This window comes from Rhipicephalus sanguineus, chromosome 11 (genome assembly GCF_013339695.2).
Source record: "Rhipicephalus sanguineus isolate Rsan-2018 chromosome 11, BIME_Rsan_1.4, whole genome shotgun sequence".
Taxonomy (NCBI): Eukaryota; Metazoa; Arthropoda; class Arachnida; order Ixodida; family Ixodidae; genus Rhipicephalus; species Rhipicephalus sanguineus.
This window is the reverse complement of record NC_051186.1, coordinates 7197276-7209428: the sequence shown is the minus strand read 5'-3', so window position 1 is coordinate 7209428 and position 12153 is coordinate 7197276. Positions and strand designations below refer to the sequence as shown.

At 46.6% G+C, this 12153-nt stretch overlaps 1 protein-coding gene across 16 annotated transcripts in view; it reads left to right on the top strand.

Annotated features, from left to right (window-relative positions):
- Positions 1–12153, top strand: part of LOC119375570 (uncharacterized) — a 116297-nt gene that overhangs the window by 36768 nt on the left and 67376 nt on the right. For 15 of the 16 annotated variants that reach the window (XR_005180390.1, XR_005180389.1, XR_005180388.1 and 12 more), the window contains one exon: positions 11119–11205. Coding sequence is in view for 9 of the 16 variants with exons in the window: in XM_037645785.1 (XP_037501713.1) it covers positions 11119–11205 (87 nt within the window). In the remaining 7 variants the exon portion in view is untranslated. Of the gene's footprint in view, positions 1–10404; positions 10528–11118; positions 11206–12153 lie in introns of all 16 variants that reach the window. The other variant, XR_007414369.1, reaches the window with a different exon arrangement.

Here is a 12153-nt window from a genome sequence, read left to right as displayed (position 1 = left end):
CTGTTTTTTTTTTTTTTATGTAGCGGCCGTGCGCGTTGTATCCTAGTGAGAACGCGCTGGCACGCGCTAGCGCATTCGGGCCTGTGTAAGGGGCTGGGTAAGACGCTGTGGCCTCTCCCCCTTACACTCTCTCAGCAATCAGGTGATGGCGTCGGGGAACGAGATTCTGCAGACGCGCGATAAGCCCGCGTGGCGTGCTCCAACAAGAGTTCGGAACGAGTAACAGCCACAGCAACTACAGTGAATTCAGTTGTGTGCTCCATTTGCAAGGACGCGTTAACATCGGGCAAGCTGCCGTGATGAACGGAACTTTAAGTCCACCCATGGGCTCCTTCGCATCCCCACATGGATCCTTTTAGTGGCAGATGGTGAAATTTTTCTAACCAGACTCCGGTGCGACACGCATTGGTTCAATTTTCATGCCTTCTTCACCTGAGCTTCCCGTCTGACTTAAGCACCCGGAGCGATTCTATCCGTATGCTCACGATTAGGGCGCTGAAACTCGATGACACATATCTAAAAGTAAGTGCGATTTTTAACACTAAAAATGGGTGTGCGATATATTGGAACGCACTACAGGTTTCCTATGTATGTGCCAAGAACACTTAAGTTCATAATGACCAAGGTAATTCACAATGTTTAGGGTCAAAGCACCTTATTGTCTCGGCATGTCGGCGTGCATCGTGCATTGTCGTCTGCTGTCAGGATGGTCCATTTGCTTGAGCGCAAGAGAGGGCGCCACCGCCTCAGCACGCGCCGCGTAGCGAGAGGGTGCGAGCGGCGCATGTTGATTATGATGATGATGATAGATTCTTTTATTAGGCAAAGGGAGGACCGAAGGCCACTGATCAGGAGGTTGGGGGTGGGGGAGGGTTGGTAGGCACACACTAAATCACGCGCGCCAAGCCGCTACTAACTCCGAAGTGGGCTAATGTGATAAGCTGGTGAGGGTGTTCGAGTATGTCCTTTTGTACTGCTTCCAAATCGGGATGCATAAAAATGGCGCTGTTCCTTCGATGAGGATGTAGGGCAGGACAACATAAAATAAGATGCTCCATGTTGGCTATGCATGGAGAGTGGCAAAAGGTACATATGCAGGGGGCGGAGGTGTCTATGCCCCTCTTCCGGTCAGCAAGAGTGAAAATTTTCTTTCTGCGGTGAACGCTGAACAATAGCTCGCAAGGAAAGAAAACGCGCCCTCGCCCGCGAGAGACAACGCCGACGCAGGCAGTGTCTGCCAGCGAGTTTCTTGATTAAAAAAACCGACTTTCACGCTTCACAACGGTTCGCTGGCCACCCCGTATATATAGACACTGGATCTTGACCTGCAATGTCGTGCCGGTGGGAGATTTCTCTTGTGCGTAGTTGAACAATAAATATTCGCAGCGTGCGCGTTAAATAAAATCATACTGCGGGTCTCTGTGTCTAATCTTTCCTCTGCCTCTCATTGCCCATTAGCAGTGATTTTGCTGTGGGAAATAGCGGCGCACACTGCATGCTTCGCCCCTCCACAGGTTTCACTTTCGTGGAGCTGAGACACTCCTCCCTACATGCTTTGCCCCTCCCACATTTTTGTTCAATAATAATTTCAGACCAACTTTAGCAGCGGCACTGTGCTGACACTTAGATGAAGAGTTCCTGTACGAAGAATTGTCGTAAGGTTTTGAGAAAACGCTTTATTGGCTAAAATATTTGGCCATTGCCACGCATTGCGTGAATCTTTCATGCGAAGCTGTCTGCTAGTACCTGTTTACGCTGCATTTTTGAGGGGTGAAGCACATTAGGATCACGGCTTGTGGGCGTGTCATGTCGTCGTCACGGTCCATCATAAAAGGGTATGTGCCGGAAAAATTGGGTGAATTCGACTATTCTCCACCAGTCCACTAAAAGTGAGGAAGGCAACAGCTGGGCCAGCAAAAAGCCGACGACGTATCAGGATTTTATTGCATTAATTAACAGAAATTTGTTAAATCCCCTCTCAAAATTCATTTCCAATGCCAGGTTTCCTCCTGTAACGCATACTTCCTAGCATGTTGCGGTGTGTTAAACGAAGGAAACCTACGGCAAAATCGCTGCTGGTGGGTAGTGAAAAACCGCAGAAAAAGAAGAAGTAGAAGAAGCACCTTAGGGTAATCTGCATTCTGACGCAGTTTTCCGACAGCGTTAGTGGAGCTGCGGCACCCTTTCCTACATGGCCAGTTAAATACATTCCTCTCAAAACAATGCGGCGAATTACATCGGCCAGACCATTGGTTTTCTTCTTCTTTTGTATCTTCTTCTTCCTTTTGGCTTGTAGTCAAGCATTAAGAGGTAGGCGGACGTGATTTTGTAATTGGTGTCGTTGTGTGCACATCGTGGGCTTACCAGGCACGTCAACTACACTGGTGTTCATGGTGTTCATAGCTCATGGTCTGCCTAAACGTCATCGCTCACATAAGAGCACGAACGTCAGTTTTATCAAACAAAGTGCACGCTACGGTGCGATGATGTGAATATCATACGTAGCATTCGTTAGTGTATTCCTCCGGGGTCGAGTAACGCTTGAATATAGCTTCCTGGGTCATAGGAGTACATATGTAAGGTTTTTGTAGCATTAGCTACACTTGCCTGGCCGGAGGCGATTTCACGTGGATCCTCATGAGCCGTGCTGCGCATGCGCGAGGATCAGTGATGTCACACATCTGGGTCACCGGAGCTGGCATCTCACGCGCTCTCCGACACCGCCGTTTCTGGTCTGCGCGTTCGGGAGGAGTGGCGTCGTAAGCGCGGTAGACACGCTGGCGCCGGCGCGCGCGCAGACTCCCCCACCGCCGCGCGCGGCTCGCCGCTGCAGGTATGCGCCGCATTCGAGAGGAGTGGCGTCGTAGCCATAGACACAGTGGCGCCGGCGCGCCCGCAGCTATTCGCCTTCGCTGGGCAGTCGCCGCCTGACTGCGCTGGGACCGCCTGATAGCGCCTCTGACTGGCGTTTGCAGGTGGGTAACGCCATGGAGAAGGAGAGCGCAAATGCTGCTCGACGGCGCAGAAGAGCCGAGAAGCTTATCTCATCGGATCCCGAAGTAGTTGCCTGGCAATTAGCGGTTCAGCGTACGAAGAATGAACAGAAGAATGGTAATAATCCTAGACAATCTGAAAAGCTATGAATAATAAGCTGAACCTTTGCTAACGCTACGTATATCCTGGCATAGCCGAGCTAAGCCACTGAAAATTTTTGGACTGTTATAATTACGGAAAGTAGAAGAGTAGGTCTGAAGATTAATATGAATAAAACTAAAGTAATGTGGAACAGTCTTGGCAGAGAACAGCGCTTTGCGATAGGTGGCGAGACGCTGAAAGTTGTAAAGGAATACGTCTACTTAGGACAGGTAGTAACCGCGGAGCCGAACGATGAGAGTGAAATAACTAGAAGAATAAGGATGGGATGGGGCTCATTCGGCAAGCATTATCAAATCATGTATGGTAGTCTACCACTATCCCTCAAGAAGAAGGTATATAACAGTTGCATCTTACCGGTACTTACCTACGGAGCAGAAACCTGGAGACTTACAATGAGGGTTAAACCTAAATTGAGGACTACGCAGCGAGCGATGGAAAGGAAAATGATAGGTATAACCTTAAGAGACAGGAACAGAGCAGAGTGGGTCAGGGAACAAACGGGGGTTTAAGATATCACAGTTGAAATCAAGAAGAAGAAATGGATATGGGCCGGGCACCTAGCTCGTTGGCAGGATAACCGGTGGTCATTAAGGGTAACTGACTCGATTCCAAGAGATGGCGAACGCGTGAGGGGGAGAATGAAAATTAGGTGGGTAGATGAGATTAAGAAGTTTGTAGGTATAACGTGGTAGCAGAAAGCACAGGACCGGATTGATTGGCGGAACATGGGAGAGGCCTTTGCCCTGCAGTGGGTGTAGTCAGGCTGATGATGATGAAAGCGGAGCCCACACAGAAACCATAGTCGACGTTAACTCGGCATGACGCCTGTATCACAGGAACACATATGTAGTGTATATTACCTTGTTTATAAAATTCGACAGCCAACACTGCAGCCACAATTAACGTTGCATCCACGTAACGCCTGCTGAGGTTTCGGGCAGGCGTTTTATCTTATTCTAACGAGTCACCACTTTGTACTTGAGCTAATACTGGGGGGACTAAAAGAGGAGGAAGTAGTGGTTCGAACGATGCCGTCGGTTTAGCGAGATTGAAATTGAAATTGAAATTTTATCCGCAACAAGAACACATTACGAGGAGGGCAGGTAAAAGCTGTGAGAACAGCTTGAGTAGCCCTGACCCCCTAGTACACAGGGTAGCACAGACGACATGCGGCAAAATATAACCAAATTAAAGAAAAGTATCTTTCACAATGTGCTTTAAAAAAACAAAAACAAAACAAAAGATTACAATACAGGTATAAAAAAAGGTAGTCGCCACATCACATTATACAAAGATTAATCGCAGTTGTTTTGGTGATATACTGGATATGTTATCCTTAGTTATGCGGTTTAGAAGTGTAGTCAGTTGAAACTTTAACATTTGATTTCCGTAATTTGTTCTACATATCGGTATGTACCATACATCAGGTTGACGTACATTATAGACAGTAAAATTTTTCTCTAACCTTGCTATTCTTGCAATCGTATCATTATTTTTCAATAAACCGAACTTATATAGACGACTGAGTTTGTAATCACGTATTAATGCAACCTGAATGATGTAGTATTTTTTAAGTAATTCTGCCGTGTGGGAGCGATATGGTGTTTTACAGGCTAGACGTACAGCTTTTTTTTTGCAAGACGGTAAGTTTGCTTATGTTTACAGTTGTCGTTGTGGGCCATACAAGAAAGGCATAATTCAATAAAGAAGAAAACAACGCGTTATATATGAGCATGTTGACAGAAACCGGAAAGTAGTAGCAATGGCGGCGCATAACGCCGATTATCCGAGATAGTTTAGTAATAATATGGTTCACATGATCATCCCATGTCATGTTTTGTGAAAAATAAACGCCGAATGATTTAAAACTTTTGACAACTTCAATTTCTTAGTTGTTTAACGAAATGATCGGAAACCGAACTTGTGTGTGGCGGGGGTGAAATAAAATTGCTTTTGTTTGTTTATGTTTAGTTTTAGGGAGTTTACTTGGGCCCATGAATTAATTTTAGACAATGCGTTGTTCGCTCGATTACCTAGTTCGCTGCTACATCTGCCTGAAAAAAACAAACTCGTATCATCAGCGTATATAATGTAATGGGCTGATTCATCAATCCGGACTATCTCATTAACATAAAGTATAGAGAGAAACGGTCCCAGGATGCTTCCTTGCGGGACACCTGTTTTAATGGATTTTGTTGGGGAATGTTTGCCTTGAATTACGACGAATTGAGTACGGTGTTGCAAGTAAGACGTGATTAATTTGTGCGCAATGCCTCTTATACCGTAATGATCCAACTTTCATAGGAGAATTTTATGATTAATGAGGTCGAGGGTCTTTGAGAAATCCATAAAAAGACCGAGTACCAAATTTCGGCATTCAATATTTTCTTGAATGTATTCCTTTTGTGCCAGTAGCGCGAGCTCGGTAGATTTATTTTTTCGGAAGCCATACCGTGCTGAACTAATCAAGTTGAACTTGTCAGTAAAATAAGTTAGGCGTTTCAAAATTGTTTTCTCCAAACCCTTCGAGAACACAGGCAGAATCGATATAGGGCGGTAGTTGGACATGCCATTTCTGGGACCCTTTTTATAGATAACAGTCACTTTTGCAATCTGCACGTTTCGCGGGAAATGTCCTGTGGACAGACATATGTTAAAAATGTAGGTAAGGCAGGGTGCTAATATGTCAATAACATATTTAACAGGTTTCATTTGAATATTGCCCGCGTCAGCGGCTTTGCTATTACTGAGTGTCAAAAATGTCGCTACTAACTCACTCTCTGAAACTGGCTTTAAAAATATTGTTTGGTCGCTTCGATTATTCATGTATCTTAGAGCGGTACTACTGGTCGTAGTGCCACCAACTGATAAAAAGAAGTCGGTAAATGCATCAGCTAAGTCAGGCCCTTCAATTTCTATCCCATCTTTCACAATTTTCGTTACTGGCTCCGGTGCAATGCTAAGCGTAGTGTTAAGTGCCTTCCAAACGTTTTCTGTACGCCCTTGTGTTGAGTTAAACAGGTTCGAATAATATAGTTTTTTTTTTCATCACGAAGGGGTTTGGTGACAAAGTTTCGGTACTTTTTAAATACTTTGAGAGCTTCAGCGCACTTACTCACTATAAATGTCTTGGATAATTGGTCCCGCTTTCTTATAAGCTTAAGACATTCTTTATTTACCCAAGGTTTCCGACTTTTTTTAGATGTTTTAAACGTCTTTAGGGGAAAACATTGAATATATATTTCTGATAACTTGTTCATAAATAAATCGTACGCTAAATTGGGGGCACTCACTGCGGTTCTGCCTAAGCGTTCTTTAAAAAGGGTCAATGTTTCAGGATTTATAAGTCTATAGGAAAATTCTGCGCGCACTTGTTTGGGTACGTCAATGAGTTGGCTTGCAAGCATAAATATAGGCATGTGGTCACTAATGTTGTGAATTAAAGTGCCAGCCGTAACGAGAGAAGGATCAAAGTTCGTTATAAAAAGATCTAAGAGTGTTGATGATTGTGAAGTGATTCGCGTCGGAGCCGTTATAACATTTTGACAATAATGCGAGCTTAACATTGATTCAAGTTCTAATTTAACACTGCTGTCAGCTAACATGCTGATGTTGAGGTCACCATCTAAAATTAAGGCATATTTGTTTTTCACTCACAAATTCTAACGGAGAGTCTAAAGAAGAAAAAAAACTAACGGACATTATTTGAAGGAGGGCGGTAACATACACAAAAGACTGATGCACCACATCTATTAGTAAGTGCTTCATAAAAAGGAGAAATGCGGCAGAATTCAGACACCAACTCACAGCCTATTGAACTCTATATTAGCATAGCTACGCCACCACCCCTTTTGCCTGTGCGGTTCATGTAGTACGATTCGTAAGTTGGAAACGTAAATACATCGTCTTCCGAAGCAAACCACGTTTCTGAAAACATCACAACGTCAAAGCATACTTGTGCTTCACTAAAAAAATTTTCGAGTTCATCCTGTTTATTCCTACCTGATCTAAGATTTAAATGAACGCAACTGGGGCTATTTTCACAACAAGTGTCATACAGGTTTTTAAGATTAATAAGGTCTATAGGTGCGGTTGAAGGAAGCATGATAAAAAAACATATCAAAAGAGTATCAGGAGGCTAACAGCGCAATGCGGGTAACAGTATCACAGCTTATCAAGGTCGGCCAAACAACGAATGACAACCGCGTTAACACCTTTTCTTTTCCTAACGAGAATTTTGCCGTTGCAAAGCCATGAAAAACGATAGCCATTCTTCTGTGCCCACTGTTTTGCGTAGCGCAGCAGCTCTCTGTTTTGCTGGGTCAAGTTCTCACTGATAGAAACACCCGATGAAGCATCCCTTTCCCAGCCACTTATCACGAGTTGATTGTTGGGCAAATCGAACTATGATTCCGGGTATTCTGTTTGGCTTTGACGGAAGTCTGTGGATAGCGCCAATGTCATTCCCCGTCGGGTCTGGCAGGTCAGCAATCTTGGCCACATCATTCAACCTACGTAGCAAATCCTCGTTTGGCGTAGCTGGGATGCCGTGAACTTCTATGTTTAGTCTCTGACTACGGAACTCGAGATCATTCACAGTAGCTTTCAGTAGTTGAATGTCACCTGAGGTGCAGTCCGCCTCCAATATCCCAACGCGTTTGTTTAAACTACTAATGACAGTTTCCTGCTTAACTTGACGGCTCAGGATGTCATCGTACTTCTGTGACAATAGCCGGATTGAGTCCTTAATCTCTCCAACCTGAGCCGGCAGCCCTGCCAACGCATCAAGCCTCCTAGTTATATCTGCCAAACAAACGGCTAAATCAGAGTCCATGCTAGTTTTCTCCCCACTTTTCGCTTTCGAAGAACGGCAGGCAGTACATCGCCATGCGTTGCGACCGCTTTCGCCTTTAGTCTTAAATGTCGACTCCGACCAGCCAGAACACCTGCCAACATGGTAAGAGCACTCACGTTCGTTGCACTTCAGGACGCGTCCATCACAGGGGAGGGGCTCACCACAAGACTGGCATGTGCTTGCCATGATACGTGGTCCGGGGATTCACAGTAGCACTCAGTTCGCACACAGTTCAGCAGTATTCAGTTCGGAAAAAAAAGCACATTGAGCACAGAGCACTCAGCAAAGCAATGAAACACGGTGGCAACGGCGGTAGCGATAAGGCGGTATTAAGAGAATAAGCGAATTTACCAACCTGGATAGGCAAAAAGAGCTGATTAGGCGAACGTCCTTTCACCGCCGCCGCCGCCACCCGTGCGTCGAGGCACGATGTCGACGCCGGAAACACGTAAACACTTCCGCAGACTCAGTGACGTCAAGATGCGATTCCGCAGCCACGGCAGCCGTTTTCAGGTAGTCTGGGTAGGCAAAAAGAGCTAATTAGGCGAACGTCCTTTCACCGCCGCCGCCGCCACTCGTCGCCGCCACTAATAAGCAGTTCTGTGTTCTCAAGTCCTACAAAGTCGTACGTGCTTCAAAGTCGTGCAGTTACTGGTGCCGCGGACTAGGAACGCGACCTTCCATAGAGCAGCATGAGCGCCCAGATGGCCTCACCTTTGCTCCTACTACTACAGCATACAGCCAAGTATGTTCTGCGGGTGTTGTTGGAGCTGCTCCCACCATAATGCTACCGCATCTGTGGCTTGCCGATCCCAAGTTATAGTGCATTCAAGCTGAGAACAAGTTCCGCACTAACCGCATCACGTCAGAAGTTCGCAAGTCTGAGCTACTCCTTGAAGCCTTGCCGCTGCAGGCAATGGTCGAGATACGTGACATCATCGTGCAACCCTTTGATGATATTCCATATACGACGGTCAAACAGACTCTTCTTCACCGACTCGTTCAGCCTGTAAATCCACGCATTCAGCAAGTCCTGAACAACTAAGAGCTCGCCGAGAAACGTCTAACAGTTCCTACGCCACCTGTAGCATCTGACTGGGGACCAGTGGGACATCATGGACACAGCCTACATGGACTGTTTTTACAGCGTCTTCCAGCTGACTTGCGTATGGCTCTCGTTACAGCTCAGCATAAATCCCTGTCGCAGCTCGGAGAACTGGCCGACGACAAGATGAACGCTGTTGCGGCAGTCATAAACGCTGCCCGTAGTTATCCGGTTTCCGAAATAACTTTTCTTCGAGAAACGGGAAAAGAGCGCACATCTCAACTAGCCGACCTGCGTCTGGAATTGCGAAGCACTGGCAGTTTCAGTGATCGACCCTCTCCACATAGGCAACCTCTCACGTGGCCTTCTGTGCAACGACCACTTCACCAACATAAGCGCAGTCTTTCGTCGAAGAGCACATGCTTCTATCACTGTAGTTTTCGTATTGCGGTTCGTAGATGTGTGTCACACTGTTCGTGGCATATGGTAAACACTCACGGCGGTCGTCAATAACAGCGGCGGGCGATCACGGCCAATCATCAAGCCGCCTATTCTAAATCACCGACCGAACCGCAGGACTGCGTTTGCTGGTGGACACTAGGGCTGAAGTCAAAATAATTGATTCTGGTCGACGGTTAAGGGGTTGAATGGTGGCAGAGGCCAAAGCCTTTTTCACCGTCATTCTCGACGGGGCGCAAATAAGTGGTATTTCTCTCTCTCCAAAGGTGACTCCACGCAAGGTCAACTCTTCTGATATTAACCCTTCTGATATCAACTCTTGTGTCATCGCAACATACACACAATAATCCCTGACCCTCGATGTCGGCGTTAAGTTCGACGAACTACGCCCCTAAGTTTGAAGTTTGTAGGTTTGGGTCATACCTACGCGATCGGCGTTTTTTCGTCCCCTTTAAGAGTCAGGAAGGTCCCCGCTACTCAGACAGGCTCCCGCAATATTTTTAATAGTCTCTAAAGCGTCGTCTAGAACGTCTGTAATGCTCTGAGTACAAGTTCGCGAATTTCAAGAGCAGCAATTCTCATGACTTGCAGCGACTTCTTTTTTTAACAGCGAAGCCGTTTAGCAAACCATTCCTTGCCCTGCGAACCAAAAAAAAAAAATTACAGCATATCCACGGGTAAATTATGAAGCGCTTGGGCGAAGCTCCTGAAGCAATCATGGTTACATCGTGAAATGTTCAGTGGTTTCGCCCAGCAGTAATGAAAGCGATACGCCGCTTTGATTATTTTTCCTTTTTTCCTTTTTATCTTCTCTTTTATTTTTTTTTTATTTTTCATTTCTTTATTTTTATTTTATTATTGTTTATTTTTTTCTATCTCTATGGGACAGCGCCATCTAGTATATCGTCACTGAACTGCAGTTTGCATGAATCTCTACGGGACAGAGCCATCTATTGAATGATACGGGAGACGAGACGGCGGGGGCACGCCGGATGGAGCGACGACCGACCAGGTGATGCTATAAGGAGCTTCGCCCCTAAAACTATCATAATATTACCGGCATGTGCCACAGAAATTAACGGATATGTTCCACAGTCGCACTACTCAACACTGGTCCACTGAAAATGAAGAAGGCAACAGTTCGCCCAACAAATGGCTGCGAAGCGAAAGCAGCCCCGAAGCCACGACGTGCCCGTAGATCTATGAGAGGTGCGAACGCTTGGTTTCAGAGCGAGGTTCTGTCTCTGCAGTTTGGACATCCGTGTCGTGTCTGTGGTTTAAGTCCAACCTCTACGCGCTGAGAATCAACGTAGAAACAACCTAGCGTCACCTTGCTAAAGCCGACTAACGACCTAGAAGCGACCTATAAACAACCTGTATCGCCTAGCTAAGGTCTGGGAACAACCTCGATGCAACCAGATTAGTCTTCAGAATTGTCTAGTTTCGCTTTTTCAAGCCTTGCGCGGCGTAGTGCAAGCCTTGCCCTTTCTTTAGTTCTCGTTGATGATTGCGCCGTCTTACTTTATCAACAAAGTTTCAGCTGCAGTGGTAAGAGATTTCCTTACGCGACGTATCTGACACGTCTTTTTTTTTCTGTCTTTAGGGATAACGCTCGCTGAAGACGAATATTTGACGTACGTGCTCTATGCTGATGACAAGTGTGTCTTGACTGGACACTACAATCAGACAGGTAAGACCGATCACATGATCTTTTCCGGGATGTTTGTGACACTTAGGTTGCGCCCTACATATCTTAACTGTCTTAACCTTGTGAGAATCACGCACACCGCCTGGCTTGAGTGATAACGCCACGTGCTACGCGCGTCCCACAGCTGCTCCTCATTAGTGAGAGCAACGAACCAGCGAGAAGTATGTGCGCGTGCGGTGTGCGCCCAGCCGGGGACCAGGAAGTGGCGCGTGGGATGTGCGGCGTAACATTTTTTTTTGTTCAAGTCTATTCGAAGTGTTTTTACTAATACAAGTATTTGAGTTTTTGAGCGGTCCTGTGACGCCTGCTTCGTAGTAGATGACGCGAACCCCTACAGCTGATGCGCAACGTGGTGTCCAACGTGAAAGTGAAATTTCTCAAAGAAAGTAAGAAGGAGGAGGCGGACAAAACCGGCGAAGAAGCCGGTGTTGGCGCAAAATCCGATAGAAAGGATACGGGGGAAGGTTTGTCAGCTGGAGTGGACGACGACTCTATTCACGATGCCGGGTACGCATTGAACGTGCATGTCGACAACCACGACTAGGACGAGCACATAAAGGGTGATAACCAAGCCACTGCGTCGAAGGAGAATGCGATTACAGAAACGCCAATGCTTGCTGCGGGTGCCAGAGCCGAGGCAATGACAAGGAGAAAGGCTGCGACAGCAGCTGAAGCGAAGACCAAGAAGTGTGTCGCCTTCGGTGGCATAGCCGAGCCCAAGAAGGCCATTGCGCATAGGAAAAGGGCTGCTGGCACCTCAACGAACACGACTCTAAAGGCGGCCTCGGACAAGGAGCCCGTGCAAACGTATGCGCGAGCGGGCTGCTGACACAATGCGAGCAGCCGAGCTCGAAGAGCTATTCGGCGAGCGCGGCAAGGATGTGTCCACCGCGATCGTAACGACTTAGGGAGCACTGGAATCACGGCGCG